At 57.3% G+C, this 16,930-nt stretch overlaps 3 protein-coding genes across 3 annotated transcripts; 2 read left to right on the forward strand and 1 right to left on the reverse strand.

The window, feature by feature from the left end:
* The first annotated feature begins 4,783 nt into the window (after positions 1 to 4,783).
* FAM110D (family with sequence similarity 110 member D) lies at positions 4,784 to 7,952 on the forward strand. Its single transcript, XM_059375527.1, has 2 exons — positions 4,784 to 4,877; positions 6,672 to 7,952. The coding sequence occupies exon 2, from the start codon at positions 6,766 to 6,768 to the stop codon at positions 7,603 to 7,605; it is 840 nt and encodes a 279-aa protein (XP_059231510.1). The 5' UTR covers positions 4,784 to 4,877; positions 6,672 to 6,765; the 3' UTR covers positions 7,606 to 7,952.
* A 1,116-nt stretch (positions 7,953 to 9,068) lies between these two features.
* On the reverse strand, positions 9,069 to 12,452 carry C14H1orf232 (chromosome 14 C1orf232 homolog). The gene is made up of 4 exons (XM_059376740.1): positions 12,369 to 12,452; positions 10,966 to 11,049; positions 10,780 to 10,877; positions 9,069 to 9,397 (listed from the first exon to the last, which is right to left on the reverse strand). The coding sequence occupies exons 1-4, from the start codon at positions 12,450 to 12,452 to the stop codon at positions 9,097 to 9,099; spliced, it is 567 nt and encodes a 188-aa protein (XP_059232723.1). The 3' UTR covers positions 9,069 to 9,096.
* A 1,392-nt stretch (positions 12,453 to 13,844) lies between these two features.
* ZNF593 (zinc finger protein 593) lies at positions 13,845 to 14,691 on the forward strand. Its single transcript, XM_059376741.1, has 3 exons — positions 13,845 to 14,154; positions 14,394 to 14,456; positions 14,548 to 14,691. Exons 1-3 carry the CDS (start codon positions 13,955 to 13,957, stop codon positions 14,687 to 14,689), a joined length of 405 nt encoding a protein of 134 aa, XP_059232724.1. The 5' UTR covers positions 13,845 to 13,954; the 3' UTR covers positions 14,690 to 14,691.
* The last annotated feature ends 2,239 nt before the right edge of the window (positions 14,692 to 16,930 follow it).

Genomic DNA, 16,930 nt, shown 5'->3' on the forward strand with positions numbered 1-16,930 from the left:
TTAAGCCTCTGCCTTTGGCTCGGGTCATGATCCCAGGGTTCTGGGATCGAGCCCTGCGTGGGGCTCTCTGCTCAGCAGGGAGCCTGCTCCACCCCCCCCCCCCCCCCCCCCCCCCCGCCTGCCTCTCCGCCTAATTGTGATCTCTGTCTGTCAAATAAATAAATAAAATCTTTAAAAAAAAAAAAGGAAATAAAAAATCAAGCCGCATTTTTCAACATGTCATTATGAACTCATAGTTGTCAATACTTGCCGGAGGGTAGATTTCTTGCCGCTGCATTCCACAAGAACCCCCGTTTCTTGCCCACATGTTCCTTCCTGCACTAGGTGGAGACAGGATGGGTTTTGTTCCTGGTACTGGATGTGGAGGCACCTTGCTTAGGACAGCTTTGGGAGGTGGGGATGATGGAGGTGCTGAAGAAGACGTGGACGCGGAGGTGGAGGCAGTGAGCACCGCAGCTGGGGCTGCCCTCATTCCGGGCTTCGCTTGCAGGACCGGATGCTGCAGGTACTGCCTTCTGCTGGGCAGGGAGCTGGGAGCTCGTTCTGCAGGCCCTGCTCTCTGGCTGCCAGCTGTGGACCCAGCTGAGATACTTCTCTGACCCGGGCTGCTCCCTCACCGCGTTCACATGGCATTTGGTGAGAAGCAGGGACAGGGGGTGGGGGGTGGGGGGTTTACTGCACAAAGCGCCCTGCACAGGGCACACAGTACATAGACTTGGCTTCCTCATTCTAACACCATGCCCCACGTACTGAGAGAGCAGAAATCCAATCTCTTATTCACTTCGTTGGTTGGCAACGCGGAGGTGCTCCACAAACAACCTTAACGACACCTTCCTCTCCACGCCCCCCCACCGCCATCCCCCCACTTCCCGCAGTGGGTGCGGGGGGCGCCAGCTCTGCCCAGAGGCCGCACCTCTCACCGGGAGAAGCTGGAGCCAGGCTATTGTTGTGGCTGAGATTCTTTCCTAAACGGAAGGCCCCGAATTGCACAGTAGCTGCTCTAATCTCTGTGGGGGTGCATAGGGCCAGCGGAGGGGTCCCTCCCTTGGTACCCACAACAGCGTGAGCCCCTCCTGCTCTCTAAGCCAGACCCCACCCAGAGCCCTATCTCTCCTCGGAGCTGCCTCTTCTCAGGACCCCCACCACCTCACACATCTCCTCACAGAACCTCTCCCTTCTCCTCACCCCATATTCCCTCTCAGCAACCCCCAGCCCCTCTCCCTTGCTAATCCTCTCCTCCTTCTCTCTCCCTCTGTCTCTGTCCCTCTCCTGCACTCCCTTCTCCCCGCTCCCTGTCCCTACACCCCCTCACTGACCCCCTGGCCCTCCTGCTGTCTTTAGGTCTCCAGCTCTCACGGGCCCTCCCCCAACACCCACCCCCCACCTCCCAACCAGACCGGAAATCCCTTCCTCCCTGCCCCCAGCTTCTCTGGAAGAACAAATGTCCTCTGCTGTCCCCTGCGTTGTTGGCCTCTGTCACAGAAGCACTGCCCTGGCTGGAGCTGTGATCAGTCTGTCATGCCTCTGTCCACCGCCACCGCCACCCACCCCCAGCCCCTAAGCAGGCCAAGCTCCCTGAGAGCAGAAACCATGTCTGACCTATCTGCTGACCTCACAGCTCACTGCAGTGTCCAGGATGATTTGTTGACAGCAGCTGAGACTGCGGACTTAGAGAAAGGATTTGGGCCAGAGGTGTCGGGAAGGTGTCGGGGCTGGGCAGGAGCTAAAAGGCAGTTTCGTCTAACATTTATGAGCTCTTTACAGCACCAGAGGCTTTCCCAGTCACCGCAGCCACTACTTCCTCCTGCCGCTCAAGAGCTAAGTCTTGTCATTCCCATTTTACGCTGAAGGAAACTCAAAGAGGTTAAGCTTGTGCTCCAGGCCACGGTGCCAGTGAGCGGCCACACCAGGGTTAGCATGAAAGATAGGGCTGAGGTGCCTGTGGCTGGGGTGAGGGGGGCCGTAGCTAGCTGCTAAGGGCGGGGGGGGCGGGCAGAACAGCCAACCCCCCCCCCCCCCCCCGCGGGGGGGGGGGGGGGGGGGGGCGGACGGCCCCCCCCCCCCCCCCGCCCTTAGTCTGGGGTCTGGGGCTGGATCTGAAGGCCTTCCTGAGCCATCTCATTATTCCCGACACTGACCAGAGCTGCCCCCCAGCCTACACCCCCTTCCCCCCAACTCTCTCCTCCGGAAGGAGCCGGTTCTGACTCAGACCCATTCCAATTGATCATCAAGGTGGTCCGGGAATGAGCTCAATGAGCTCGGAAATAGGAAGGAAACCTCTCTCAGATTTGGCCTCCCACGGGCTCAAAGTCCTGGCTCTTGCACCGGAAGGAGCCACTTTAAGGATCTCCCTAGGGATCCATGACCAGAAAGACAGAGGATCCGGTTCATAGCAAGTATGACCAAGAGCCCAGCAGGCGGGCTGCTGGATCTCCACCTCATGATCTCCCCCAACCCCCACAACCGATCCCCTCTAACTCCTTGTGGGGGGGTACGGGGGCCTCTTTTACCCAGAAAGCCGATCTAGTTTGACCTCTCCTTCATGAGCCTCTCTGCCAGTATGTGTCCACTGGCATCCTGGGACAGGGAACTGTCACCCCTCAGACACCCCCCATCTTGGACTGCTGAGGGCAGAGCTGTGTCTCCCCTCTCTAACTGGGTGCTCTGAGGCCTGGAGCTCCCTCTCTGACTCTAACAGAGTGCACAAGGAGGCAGGGTCATTTCCAGTTACCGTCCTCAGACCCGGGGCTGCCCCAGGGTGGCACCTGTGTTCCACTCTGAATCCCCTCTTTCTGTAGCCCAAACTCTGTCTTAGTCCCTAGAAAAGAGCTGAGAAGTCCCCTGCCCCCCTCCAACCCTTACTCTGGCTGCCCTTCCACCCAACCTGGAGGCTCCTTTAAGACCAAAGGGATGGGGGTTGCATCAAGTCAGACACAACAGCCCCATCCTCCCCCTCCCTCACAGGCCAGGTTTCCTGCCATTGACAGCAGCCCAGCTGGGCCCTGCCCAGCCTCCATGCTTAACCCCTTCACAACCAGATCTCAGTGCTAGGGGCCTGCACATCTGTAAAATTAGGTGAATAAAAGTACCGTTTCACTGGGTTGTTTTGAGGATTAAATGTGTTAATCACAGAACAACACCTAGCATATGTTAATCCCCCAATAAAAGTTAGCTGTTAAAAAAAAAAGTTAACTCTTAGTCTCATTGTGTGAATTTGGATGGATCCTTTCACATCTCTAAGCCTCAGTATTATCCGCTGTTAAATGGGGAAGTAAAACCCCCTACTCCCCAAAGATTGTCCCAGGAATGAATTGTGAGCATGTAGATAAAAAAAAAAAATTTTTTAAGATTTTATTTATTTGATAGACAGAGATCACAAGTAGGCAGAGAGAGAGAGAGAGAGAGAGGAGGAAACAGGCTCTCTGCTGGGCAGAGAGCCTGATTTAGGGCTCGATCCCAGGACCCTGGGATCATGACCTGAGCAGAAGGCAGAGGCTTTAACCCACTGAGCCACCCAGGCGCCCCTAGATAAAAATATTTTGCAAAGATAGATAGCATCAGGATGCAATATGGAACTATCGTGGACCAATAAACAAACAAACAAAAAAACCCAAAAACCTTCCCTTGACTATGTGATTAAAATCTCTTACCAGCAAATGGGCCTCCTGGTTTCTCAAACTCATTACCTTACCTGACAGGCAGAGGGTGCAGCATAAAGCGGCGGGTGGTTTCAGAGTTGGGTTTTGGCAAGATCCCATTTCCTCATCCTTCAGGTGGGGTGGTCACCCCTACCGCCAAGTCCCCCCCCCCCCTCTCCGAGTTCTTAGGAGAAACAAAGGAGATCCAAGAGCACAGGTGTGAATGTGCTTTGCAAACATTCACAGTTCTACAAGGGAAGGAAAGGGGTTTGTGGAAAGTGGCCAGCTAGGGGTGGGGCAGGGGCCTGTTGGGAAGGGCTTTGAGCTATGAGCTCTGGGTGCTGCAGGTTACTGGAGAGATGGGGGCGGAAATTACCTGACACCAGCGCTGTGGGGACAGGGCTTCGCCTTGAGACATGAGATGTCACCTTGAGAAGTCCCCAGTGGGGCAAAGCAGAAAGGAGGCCAAAGACACGGGCTTGGCCCCGGAATCATCCCTTTACCTCCCTCTTCCCAGCCAATCCCATTGGCCATCAGAGGACCTTGGGCAGAGGCACCTCCAATGGGCTCCAAGGTGACTGTCGTGCCAAGACATGACATGCTAGGACAGGCTCGCCCTGCACGTCCATCCGCAGCACCAAAGACCCCACCCTTGGGCTGCAGATTCCTGGCCTCACCCCTAGGGAGAGCAGGCCTGCCACCCTCCACACATCCCAGCCAGGACAGGCCTAAACCTGCTACAGAGGAAAACAAGCACAATCGGCTAGAACCCTGCTCTACCTTGTCTTTTAACTAAGAGGTTCTGCCAAGGCCTAGCAGAGGGGGCTGACCTCACATGACTAGCATATCCCTACCCCAGGCCTCTGGAGGGAGCTAGGGAATCAGGAGACCTTGTTTGGGTCCTGGCTGTACCCCAACCTTGCTGTGCCTCCCTGCAAATCACCTACCCTGTCAGGGCCTGTATGACCATCTATAAAATAAAGGGTCTGGACCTGGTCTGAAGGTCCTCTCCAGTACTGAGACTGTGACCAGGAAGGAGTTAACTGGAGACCAGGCTCCAGGTCAGGAAGGCAAGGGTTAATCTGGAGGGGCGGGTGTGGAGGCTCTCTCTCCTTTTCCTGTGGAGAGTGGAGTTTGGCTGCCACCAAAGTTACTTCCAGTCCTTACTGTCCCTCCTGCCCTTGTCTGGTCCTGCCCAGGGACCCCTGCTGCAAGCCTAGCCTCAGTGAGGGCACAGAGGTGAGTGCATCCCGAGCCCAGGGCTGGGGTGGGAAGGGGACCCAAGGGCAGGGACGCTGGCACCAAACCAGTGACCAAATGCTTCCCGCCCTCCCCCACCCCACCAAGTCCAGATCTGAAGCTGTGGTCAAAGTTCAGACCACTAACCACAGGACTGGGAGAAGGTGAGCAAAGGGGACGGAGGGCACAAGGATGTCTGCCAGGCTTCTAGGGCGGAACATCTGTGGTCGAGCATCAGGGCCAACCCAGGAGGCAGGAAGAGACGGTGGATGGCAGACTATTTTAGTCCCTGTGTTTAGGGACTTTTTATAGCCTTGCTGCTCAGGGCTGGGAAGAGGGAAAGGGACGGGAGCATACCCATAAGGTCAGATAAGCACAGTGCCCTCTTGGGACCTTGGAATCGGACCCATTGCCTGGTATAGTTCTTGGGAGCCAGGAGGGAGGTCATTGCCAAGCTCTCCTGGCTGCCTGCGTTCGCAGTCACCAGTCACCAACTACCTATGGACTGACTTACTAGACACTAGATAGGGATGTGTGTGTGCGTGTGTGTGCGTGTGTGTGCACGTGCACACACACACACACTCTGGAGTGGGGGGTTTGGCAGGGTCTCTGGCCTCCCCCTGTCCTGGAAAGTTCTTTTCTTTTGTGACCTCCTGACTGGAGGTCCTCTCAGCCCCCAAAATTTCTATGTCCCTTTCAACTGAATGGAGGATTCAGGGAGGAGGGAGCAGGGGTGGGAGGGGTTGTGCTGAGCCTTGTGGGTGGCCCATTCTCTTACTGCCAACAGCATCATCAGCTCTTGATTTACAACCCCTTCTGGTCCCCTTCCCCAGTGGCAGAGGAGATGGCGGACAAGGGTCACGGGGGGGTCTCAGGATGAGAAGAGGACAGAGACCCTGAGGGCAGATTGCTGGGAGTGCCAGTAATTGGGAAGAATCTGTGGAAGGAACTTTTTAGTGAGGCAAAGGGCCCAGGTCTAATGGAAAGTGCTTGGGATTATAGCAGCAAGAAGAGAAGCAAAACATGAGAGGGACAGAGAGACAGGCCATCTGAACTAGTTCTGCACTGCAAGGCTAGAGACCCAGGTTTCAATCCCAGCCCCTACCTCTCAGTAGAGACCCGAGCAAGCCCTTTCCTCTCTACCAGTTTCCTTTTCTGTAAATGGAAATGCAGAGGTAGGCAAGGTGGTGTTCACAGGCGGGCACTGTGGAATTCCCTTGGCAGGGGTACAGAGGTGGGAGGTGGCTGGGTGACATGACCTGGTCGCCACCTCTCTGTCTCTTTCCCTGTGGCCCAGCTGGGACTGGGCAGGGCAGTTGGCTGTGATTACCGGAGGCTCCTACCCTGTGGTTATATCCCTGACCTCGGGTGCTTGGGGGCGGGAAGGGTGGGCCCTGCTGGAGCCGGCCTGTGGCTGGGGAGCCTTCTTGTCTTGGACTCAAAGTTGCTGGGTTGGGAAGAGGTATTTTTTCCGGTTGAGGCCACTTTCGGGAACTGAGCCGGGACCAGCCCCATTTCCTTTTCCAAGTGTCCCACTTGCTGATGCTTGCTTGGCATGGCTCTATGGCCAGATTGGGGCATCCTCAAAGGAGCATGTTTCTGGGTGGCCAGGGCGCCCCTGCTCAATGTCTTTGAGGGATAGAGAGGGGGAGGGGTAGCCTGAGCCTCTCTGCCCCTTAAGGACGGTACCGGCTGATTTGGATGGAGGAGGGGTGGCTGGCTGATCCTATTCCCAGGACCAACGGCAGGAGAAGTTCAGGGACTCTCTTCCTGACCATTCCTCTTTCCCTGCAGGCACCAGGAAGCTCCGGCCAGTTACTCTTGGCTCCTCAACTAGCTGCCTACTTCCAGTGGCTTATGGGGTACAATCCTGTCCAGCTCCGCTGAGATGATCCTGGCCTCTCCCTCCACCCCGTCCAGGGGACGCACCCCCAGCGCGGTGGAGAGGCTGGAGGCCGACAAAGCCAAGTATGTCAAGACCCACCAAGTGATAGCACGACGCCAGGAGCCCGCTCTGCGTGGGGGTCCCGGACCGCTCACCCCGCACCCCTGCAATGAGCTGGGGCCCCCTGCATCGCCCAGGACGCCCGGGCCCGCCCGCCGGAGCAGCGGCAGGCGGCTGCCAAGGCCTGACTCCCTCATCTTCTACCGCCAGAAGCGGGACTGCAAGGCTTCGGTGAACAAAGAGAACGCCAAGGGCCAGGGGCTGGTGAGGCGCCTCTTCCTGGGCGCCCCCCGAGACGCCACCTCCAGCAGTCCGAGCCCAACAGAGCGACCAGCGGCTCCTGGGGTTTGGGCCGCGCCCCAAGATGCCCCGGAAGCGGCAGGAAAGCGGGCGCTGTGCCCCACATGCTCACTACCCCTGTCGGAGAAGGAGCGCTTCTTCAACTATTGCGGCCTGGAGCGCGCGTTGGTGGAGGTGCTGGGCGCTGAGCGCTTCTCTCCGCAGAGCTGGGGCGCCGACGCCAGCTCCCAGCCCGGAACGTCGCCGCCGCTAGGCTCTGGGGACGCCAGCGATTGGACGTCCAGCGACAGCGACACGGATCGCCCGGACGGAGCTGGCGGCGGCGGTGGCGGTGGTTGCGGCGGCGGCGGCGGCTCGGAGGCAGCGGGCTCGGCGCGGGACGGGCGCCCCCCGGTGTCGGTGGTGGAGCGCAACGCGCGCGTCATCCAGTGGTTGTACGGCTGCCAGCGCGCCCGCGGCCCGCCGCGCGAGTCCGAGGTGTGATCGCGGCCGCTCGGGAGCGGGCTCCGGGGGAGTCCGGGGTCCGGGGTCCAGGGTCCCGGGAGGGCTAAGGGGTGGATGCAGGGCTGGACCCGGGCACGGGCAGGGGCGCCCTGTCTCTGAGGCGCCGGGTGCCTTTAGGAAAGCCCTTCCCTCTGGATTCTTGGTACCCCCCCCCCCCCCGCGAACCTTGGGAGGATGGGACAGAATTATTCGGAAGGCCCTTCCCAGAGCAGACGACCGAGGGGGAGGGGGCAGCTATGTGGCCCCTGTGGAGGCCGGATCTGGGGAGAGAAGCCTGGGGTGGGAGATCGGAGAACCTGCTGAATAAAGCCAAAACGTTATTTAAAGGAGTCGTGATGTTGGCTTAGAGAGCAGCTATTGAGGAAGGGGGCGGGGCGGGCTTGCGCCGAGTTAAGCGCCTGGGTTTTTAGAATGCAAGTTCCCGGCTCACTGTGTGACCCTGGGCAAGCACTTAACTTCCCCGAACCACAGCTGCACCCCTCGGTGATCAAAATATTTTTGAAATGGTCATAAAACGCATGGTAAAGTGCCCGGCATATAGGGAAGTGTTCAATAAACGACAGCCACTAAAACCACTACTGAATCAGTACTAACTCCATTATGATCATCTCCACCATCGACCCCCAGAGGTCGATCCAGGCTAGATCTGGGAGCCTGGAACAGCATGTTTGGGGAGTTCTGGGGAGGGGTCTGCTCCAGAAATGTGGGTCTGCTGGCCCGAAAAGGCCCCCATTCCTGGAGATTTGCTGCACTCTTTGGTTACTAGCTATGAATGGGCTGAGACAGGAAAAATCCAGAATTGAGGACAATAAAGGAAGGGACCATTCAAACCAGGACTTTGATCATTGGCAGCCTCACATAGGGCCACTGTCTTCCTTTCCCTCAAAGACACACAAGGTCATTCGACTGCCTCCAAGTCCACATCTCCAAGTCTTTGCTTAGGGTCCTCCTTCCTTTGCCTAGGCTACCTTCCCCTTTCCACTCATCCTTCTAAGATTACATATATTCATTCTCCCTCCGAAATTCCTGAATTCCTCAGTTGGCCTCATCTCTGAGCTTCCAAGTACAGCCTTATTTTTGTGTCTCAACTTGTCACCTTTCGTGGAACCCGCTGGTCAGTGAGTCACTGACCTTCCCCCAGTGCAGGGACGTTGCGCTCAGGAGGGCCACAGGCAACGTTTGTTGAATTAAAGAGGCTGAACAAGGTGATGGGGGCCTGTTCTCTGGGGTTCCCCAGTTTCCTGGAAAGTTGTATCCTAAATCCGACGCCAGGGCTGTCTCGTCATTTTCTCCCTGTACATTTGTGGGGGAAGGGAGTGAGGGCGCTTTGAGCTGGATCTGCCTTGAGGTTGCCCACCCAAAAGCAGTCATCCCCGCCGTCCGGACAAAGGCACGCGGTCACAAGGGGTGTCGGGTCAGGGTTTTTATGGGAGTGGGGGAAGAAAGGGGGTGTCCAGCTGGGCCGGCCGACTAGTCGCCCTTGGGCGCAGCCTTCACCCTCATCTCGGCCAGTTTGTGGGTGAGAAAGCCCCACTTGAAGCCGGCTACGTTGTCGGCCTCCCCCGGCTCGGGGCGCTCAGTGGCCTCCTCTGCGGCTTCGTCCCGGGCTTCGGGGTCTGGCTCCGGGTTGGGTTCCGCGCCGCGCAGTATGGACGCCGCTGCCGCCTGCTGCTGCTGCCACCTGCTGGCGAACGCGTCCCAGAATCCCGGCCCACGCGGCTCCGCCTCCGTCGCAGTCACTGCCTGAGAGGGGGACCGCGCCGCCAGCGGGCTGCGGGATTAGGACGGGTGTCATCGGCCGAGAGGCCCAAGGAGAGAACGAAGAGGGGAGACAAGGCGCAGGCGCCAGTAGTGGGACAGGAGGAGCCAGAGGGAGGTCAGGTGACGGGGGTGGGGCGGGAGACTGGAGGTCAGCGGAGGGCTCAGAGGCCCAGGGAAAGGCGGCTGGGACGGGACAGTGTCAGGGGATCAGGTGAGGGGTCTGGGAAGAGGGCACTGAGACCACGATTCCTGGGAAAGAGTCGGGGTCAGGCGTTTAAGGAAGTACAGCCAGAGGAGGGAAGAAAGCCTGAGCCGTGAAGTCTGGAAAGCTGTGGGAGGATCCGGGACGAGGGGCGGGACCCAGCGATGGTTGGGGCGGAGTCAGGCTCGGGGAGAAGAGGTCCGGGAAACCAGGGTTGCAGCCCTGGGGAAAGAGGCGGGGCGGGGGCGAGAGCGATGGAGGGAAATGGGGACTGGGAAAATGAGGACACACTGGAGAGAAGGACAGGTGGAGCGACCCAAGGAAATGAGAAAGGCCTAGATGATGGCTTAGTGGGGAGGAGGACTGGAGGGGTGGAAAGGCGTGTGGGGGAGGAGCAGTCAAGGAGAGATGCCGAGTCTTGAGGTGGGAGCCTCAGATCTGAGGAGGAGTCCTTGGAGCTCTGGGAAGGACAGGGGATGAGCGCCAGGAGGAAGAAAGGGACCCCTGGGGAGGGAGAGATGGGTGGGTCAGGGGGACCCCCAGGGGAGAAAGGAATAAGGGAGTGTCAAAGAAAGAGGGTGTCACTGGGCTGGAGGAAAGGGCAGAGCGGGAGTGTGTGCCAGAATGGAGCTAGGAGAAAGGAGCTTCCCTGGGTCCTACCCCTACCCCCAGCATCAAAGCCCTTCTAAATCAGTGGTTCCTAACTAAACTAGTGCCTCTCAGGTCCTCCCAAGCAAGCTGCAAATTCAGATCCCAGGCCTCAGCCCACACCTGCCGAATCAGAAGCTTTGAAGCTTTGAGGGTCTGGCACAAACTTCCTAGGAGGAGGAGGGTTTAGACCAGCACTGGGAACCACTGGTCTGGACCATCCTCTGTTCTGAACACCTAAATGTTCTCTCTTCTGTTCCTCAGCTGTAGGGAGAGGACCACCCCCCAACCATGCAGATGGGGAGGAGAGAGAGTATAAAGTACCTTTCTAGCACCTCAATTCCAACAGCCCTTAAAGTTCTCCTGAGATCTAACCTAAACTCCAGATATGTCGACTTGGCCTCTTTCCTGATGAGAGAAACATAAATGGCCAGGAGCTGGCTCTCCCCCTGGCTCCCTGGTCAGAAAGATAGACAAATAGATCAGAAGGAAAGGACATTGGGACGTCAGGCCCAGCCCAGCCCCCACCAACACGCACGTACTGGTCCGCACAGGGCTCCGGTGGCAGTAGCTTGTCTTCATCTTCTTTGTTAAACAGAGACGACATTGTCAGCCAACCTTTCACCCCAATCCCCTGAACCTGGGAGGAACGGGCTGGGAGTCAGGGAGGGGGTCACAGCAGCGTCTGCCAGGCGCCCCGGGGCTGGGGTGAAGAAGGGAAAACTCACCCGGCGGGCCAACTGTGACATGGAATGGAAAGCCTCTTCTGCGGGTTCTGCCGGCTCAGATTCCGCTAACGCTGGGTTCCCTCTCTGGGACACAAGACCCCCTCCCAGGATGAGAGAGGCCCCAGAGGAATGAGACCTCCCTCCCCGACTGCTAGCCTGGTATGCACACTCCAGTACCCCAAACCCTCCCACCTAAACACCCATCTCATCCACTCACACAGCCCGTAAATCCAGACAGGTGGCCCTCTACATAAAGCCACGAGTCCCATACCTTACCTGGATAGTAGACCCCTGCAGACCACCTTGAGCACACACCTGCTCACCCACAGACACATCCACACGCACCCAGAAATGTGTGGATAAGGGCATGCATGCCAATGCAGACACACCTGTATGTGAGCAACCCCACACAGCTATACCTCTTCCCTTGTGCTACATGTACGTCCTGGGAGGCACCTCTACAAGAACATGTCCTTGGTTACCCCATTCACACCTGTACACTTACACCAATGCAGACGGCTGCCCGGAGGCCCACCCACAACTCCCTCCACCTCTCCACCCCTCCACAGATGTCAAGGCCAAGACGAACACAGAGGATAAATATAACACCTGCCAGTGCCTGCACAGAGGGTCTCCGGAAGAGACATGCCCCAAATCCACACACCCGAAAATCCCTATCTCTAGTTCACGCCCACCCGTACAATTTCATGGACATTCTGCACGTACCCCAGTCCTTATACCAAACCCACAGCTACTTCTACACAAGCCCAGCCTGGGACACCCACCTGTCTAGACAGATGCTTCTTCACATTGACACACACACACACACACACACACCCTTACAGAAATAGTTCCTGCCCTTGCAACACCTGTTTGCACAACTACCGTATATCACAGCATCTGGATGGAAGACGGTTCCCAGTTTCAGAGCCTTTTTGATCTTTAATGTCAGGACAAAGATGGTCCAAGTTCAGGCTCTGACCTGATGCTGCAATGGTGACTCCACGTTAAGTGCCGCTTTTCCTACTTCCAGTCCCATAGGACCCTCTTCCTCTCAAGGCAAGCCATCTGCATTCCACTGAGCCCTGCCCACTAGAAAGTCGTGTCAAGCCCCACGTACCCCCGGTGGCTACTGCCCACTGGTGCTGGAAGGATCTCTTCCATGCGGTAACCCTTGAGATCTTTGGTGACAATGACTATTCTTCCGGTGGTCCCCAAATCTTCTCCCTGTTTTCTTCAATACCCTGGCTTTCTGCACCATGCCATTTGTCATCCCTGAATGTGCTGCTGGCTTTTGCACAAATGTGCCCTTCCCCCAGAGCCTGTCCCTTGCCCTTCCTTGTAACTTTCACACCTGCTGCCCCTCTTCCAGGACCCACTCAGCAAGCATAGATCGTACCCACCTCCTCTGCCAGGTCCTCCTCAGGTTCTCCACTTAGGGTCTGTAACACTTTGGACTTGTAGGTTTTCCAGAAGGCCTGGTTCATGGCTGCAGGGGAAACACACCTGGCACCCTAGTTCAGGCAGGCAGTGACTCAGTGATCACCCAGTGGGTCTGGCTCCAGGAACTTGGTGAGGCCAGGAGCCTGTCCCAGGGATCAGGTGACTTCATTAAAGATGCACCAGTCTCCCCATCTGGCACAGTGTCCAGCAGGTGAATCTGATCCAGAGGAGTCTGGGGTGGGGATGGGACAGAGCTGGCTTCTGTGGCTTCAGTCCCTGGTCTTGACCCATATTGGCCAAGAATAATGAAGACATCTCCATGGAGGCCTCCTTCCTGGCCCTAGGGGTACTTGAGTTTGAATTTGATCTCTCGGAATGGCTCTAGGAAAAATCTATTTTCATTCACAAAGTCCATTTGTAAAGTCTTTGGGCCCAAGACCCACTCTGGTGCTCCTGTGTCTGTAGTCACACCAGATGTGCCCTAAACAGGGCCTGCCCTAGATCCCTACTCAGCTGTGAACTGGATTGAGGAGGTTCTAAGGTCCCCAGTTGGCATCCTGGGCTTACATTTCATTGCTTTGTCTGGGCTGGAAACTGATTCCCTTCCTCAGGGATGCAAGTGCACGTCTACCTGTTTCCTGGCAACAGGTTCCAAAGAGCTGGAGTCCCTGAATTATTGCTGAGCTCCTCTGGTCAGCCAGAAAGGCACCAGGCTCCGATGAATGGGGAAAGGCCCTCTGGCCCTCTCCCCATTCTGAGCACACAACACCTCGGCTGTATTTGCCTTTGCTGCCAGCCCATGCCTGGGAATCCAGGGCTCAGAGAAAGGGGGCAAAGATGAGAGGTCCTTCTGTGCGCACTTCCTCTTCCCGTGAGAGGAGCTGACCCCCATTCAGTCTGAGGACATGCCTGTGCACTGTCCTCCCCGAGGAGGAACACTCCTTGCTCAGGGATCTGACTGGGGTGGATGAAGGATGGAGACCCAAGGGAATAAGTGGGGAACGGTGAGAAGTGGTGAGGGCTTTGTCAGGAACTGGAAGTATCTCAGGAATCTTTGTGGGGGCCAGGATCGCAAACGTACTCACTCTTACTCATTAATTCATTTATTCACATCACGGACATTTTCCAGCGCCTTCCAGAGATGCGCGAAGCATTTTCCCTCTCTCGACTGACCTCAGAGTCTAAGATCTGGGAAGAAGCTAGGGGTGACAGTGCCCGGGGATGACGCAGAGATACGCTGGGCCAGGCAGGACGGGAGGGCAGGGACCGGAATCCCCCGGGGGCACGCACCACCCAGCAGCTCCCCAGCAATAGCCTCTCTCAGGTCCGATGAAGCCGCTTCTGGGCCCCGCCCCGCGCTCCGTCACTGACGTTGATGGCCGCGTGGGGGCGCTCAAGACTCCAACTGCGCAAGTGACGTCATCTGAGGCGGTCTGGAGGACCGGGCTGCCTCCAGGCGTCACGTAACGTCATCCCACAATCCGGAAGCTCCCACACGTGTGCGCCCGACCCGGCTCTGGGCGTCCTGGCCCCTCTGTCACCGGCCATGGGTCGCTCCCGCCGGACGGGTGCGCACCGAGCCCATTCCCTGGCCCGCCAGATGAAGGCGAAGCGGCGGCGGCCGGACCTGGATGAGATTCACCGCGAGCTGCGGCCCCAGGTTCCCGCACGGTCTCGGCCAGACCCGGGCCCTGAGCCTGACCCCGACCTGCCAGGGGGCGGCCTGCATCGCTGTCTGGCCTGCGCGTGAGTCCCGCCCCGCCCGGGCCTGGCCTGGGGAGGAGAAGCATAGGCGGGGCGGGACAGACAGGGGCGTGAGGTCCGGGCCCTGGGACGTGCAGGGTCTTTCTCGTGCGACCCGTGGGTCTCCTGGTTTCCCATCCCTTCAGGTTCGCTGCCAAGTGTCAGGAATAGCTAGGTTCAGGGAGATAGGCATATCTGAGAGGCATCACCTCACTCTTTTTACCCACCTCCCATCCCTACAGGAGATACTTCATCGATTCCGCCACCCTGAAGACCCACTTCCGATCCAAAGACCACAAGAAAAGGTATGAAGGAGTAAGGAGAGGACTGATGAACGTCTGGGCAGACAGGTCTTGCGTCTGGTCAGCTCCCAACTCTCATTCTTCTTTCTCCCAGGCTAAAGCAGCTGAGCGTGGAGCCCTACAGTCAGGAAGAGGCCGAAAGGGCAGCGGGAATGGGCTCTTATATGACCCCCCAGCGACTGGCAGTGCCCACGGAAGTATCCACTGAGGTCCCTGAGATGGACACAACTCCCTGACATGACCTGAGGGTGCAAATCAGGGGAGCTGCCCGTGGACAGCAAGGCAAGGGCTATGCTGGGAGAGACTGTGCCAACCTCTTTTGGCCCTGGGCTTGGGGAGTGGATGGCCTCACCCTCAATAAAGGAACTGGTTAGAGAAGATTTGCCTCTGACCCTAACCTCCAAGCCACTCCCCCCAGCTCCTGCCCTGGGTGGGGGTGGGGGCGGGTGTTTCTGCTACTTTTGTTTACAGGGCCTAGGTTGTCTATTCCCTACTTGGTCCAGCTTTGGAACCTACAGCCTTGCCTTCCCTCGGGGATCCTGCATCTTAGCTGGAGACCCAAAGTGGAACCCAGGTCAGTGAAGGGGAGAGGAAGGATCAGGTTTATACTGTCCTGCTCTCATGAGAGCAGGGACTGGCCCTCAGAAAAGAAATGGGCTCCCGAGATTACAGCCCCCACTGAGTCACGTCCCCCAGGACCCAGGTAAGAGGCCGCCTACTTTATCCTCAGGCCTGTGGCCGCCGCTGCTGCCCCACCATCTTCCAGACAGCATAGCAGGAGCCACCCAGTCCCAGGACAGCCAGCAGCGTAGCCACAACCCCAGCCAGCGGACTTCGGGGCTCTGCTTTCAGCTCCCCAGCTATCTGCATCTGGAGATACACAGAGGCTCCATCTGAGGGGTGGGTCAGTTGAGACTTCCGGGAAGGTAGAGGGTGGGAAGGAGCTGAGAAGGGACGGCTGGGTGAAGGAGATACGTGTGCCATTGTTGCCCCAGGGAGATTCCATCCCAATCCCTCTCGCTTCACTGCCCATCTGGGCCCTGGCTGCTCAGGCGGCAGCAAACGTGACAGCCTGGCTGCTGGGGGTGTCAGCCCAGCTATGGTAATGGAAAAGCGGGGGGTCGGTGGCCGAAGCCATCAGTGAGAGGTACTTACCTGTAATACCCGGAAGTAGCCGGGGGTCAGGCGTCGGAATTTCATGGTGGATGCCACTGGTCTCCCTGGCGGCCTGTGAGGTGGAAGCAGGAATGAGGGGTAGTGGTGTTGGTGATACCCAGGAGCAGAAATCAGGGCATAGAGGTTTCTGACCTCCCATATGCATGAGAGCCATGCCTGAGAGGATGCTCACCAGTGTTTGCTCTCCCAAGTCTGGCAGGGGGCGGGGCAGCTAAACCTTTAAATCTGGTCCCTTCCCCCTCCTGCCCATCCTGCCAGCCTCAGGAACAGCTGTCAAGAGAGATCAGCATCAGGCCTGAGCAGCACCTCCCCCACTCGCCAGGGAGGCCAGGCTGGGTAGTCAGGAGAGGCCTTGCCTGGCAGCGCTCAGGAGTCTTAGACCTGGATCAGGTATTGGGAGGGTCTCCCCAGCCCTGGTTCCGGCTCTTTCCCTACCCCTCAGATGGTTGGATATCACCAGTCAGTCCTCAGCAAAGGAGGAGCAGAGTGCCTTATTAACTTCCTATCCTCCCAAACAGCGGTAGGCCTTTTCACTTGGTTTCTGTTGGATCAACGGCCCCTACCTTGGGGAGAGGCACATACCACTTCTTTCTCCAAGATGAAGTTCCTATAGGGACTTTCCTATTCTTGGCTTGAGAACAATAAAAGGAGATCAGTATATACTGATTAAGAAAGTTGTCCACGGCATGCTAAAAACCAGTGGCCAACCGTGTCAGGCAGTATTCTAAGCAGTGAATGTATATTATTTTATTTGGTGTTGACTATCTCCTAAAATGAAAAACATAGCATGTGGCGTATCTGCCTATGTAGAGAATGGAAACTTTCAGTAGTCCCCGTTTGGGAATGGAAGAGAGAGAGAGAATGCCCTACTGTTAACCTTTGAATGTTTTACAGCAAATGTATAGAAGTAACTCTTATAAACTCGTAAAACTACTACCATTTACTCTACCCTTACCTGCCGAGCCCTACCAGGTACACAAAATAAAGGCAAGGTTGTGGGTGTGAGGCCCCCAGGCCTTTCAGGGGAGCAGTTGAGTATGAGCGGTGAGTTCCTGTCTGTTTCTCCCCTGCAGGATTTCGTGTTCGGGGAGGGCAGGGGCCGGCTGGCTCAGGGAAGGTGTTTGACGAAATCAGGATGGTGGAGACAGGGTCTGTGTTTATTGGGATTCCGCAGAGTGCCACAGGAAGGCTGTTGAAGGAAGAGGCAAAAATGTGAAAGGGGGGTGCAGCGTGGAGCAGTGATGGAGGGACACATGCTGCGCAGGGTGTAAGGAGGCGTCAGTCAAAGGAGGAAGCCAGAG

This window comes from Mustela nigripes, chromosome 14 (assembly GCF_022355385.1).
Source record: "Mustela nigripes isolate SB6536 chromosome 14, MUSNIG.SB6536, whole genome shotgun sequence".
NCBI classification, from domain to species: Eukaryota; Metazoa; Chordata; class Mammalia; order Carnivora; family Mustelidae; genus Mustela; species Mustela nigripes.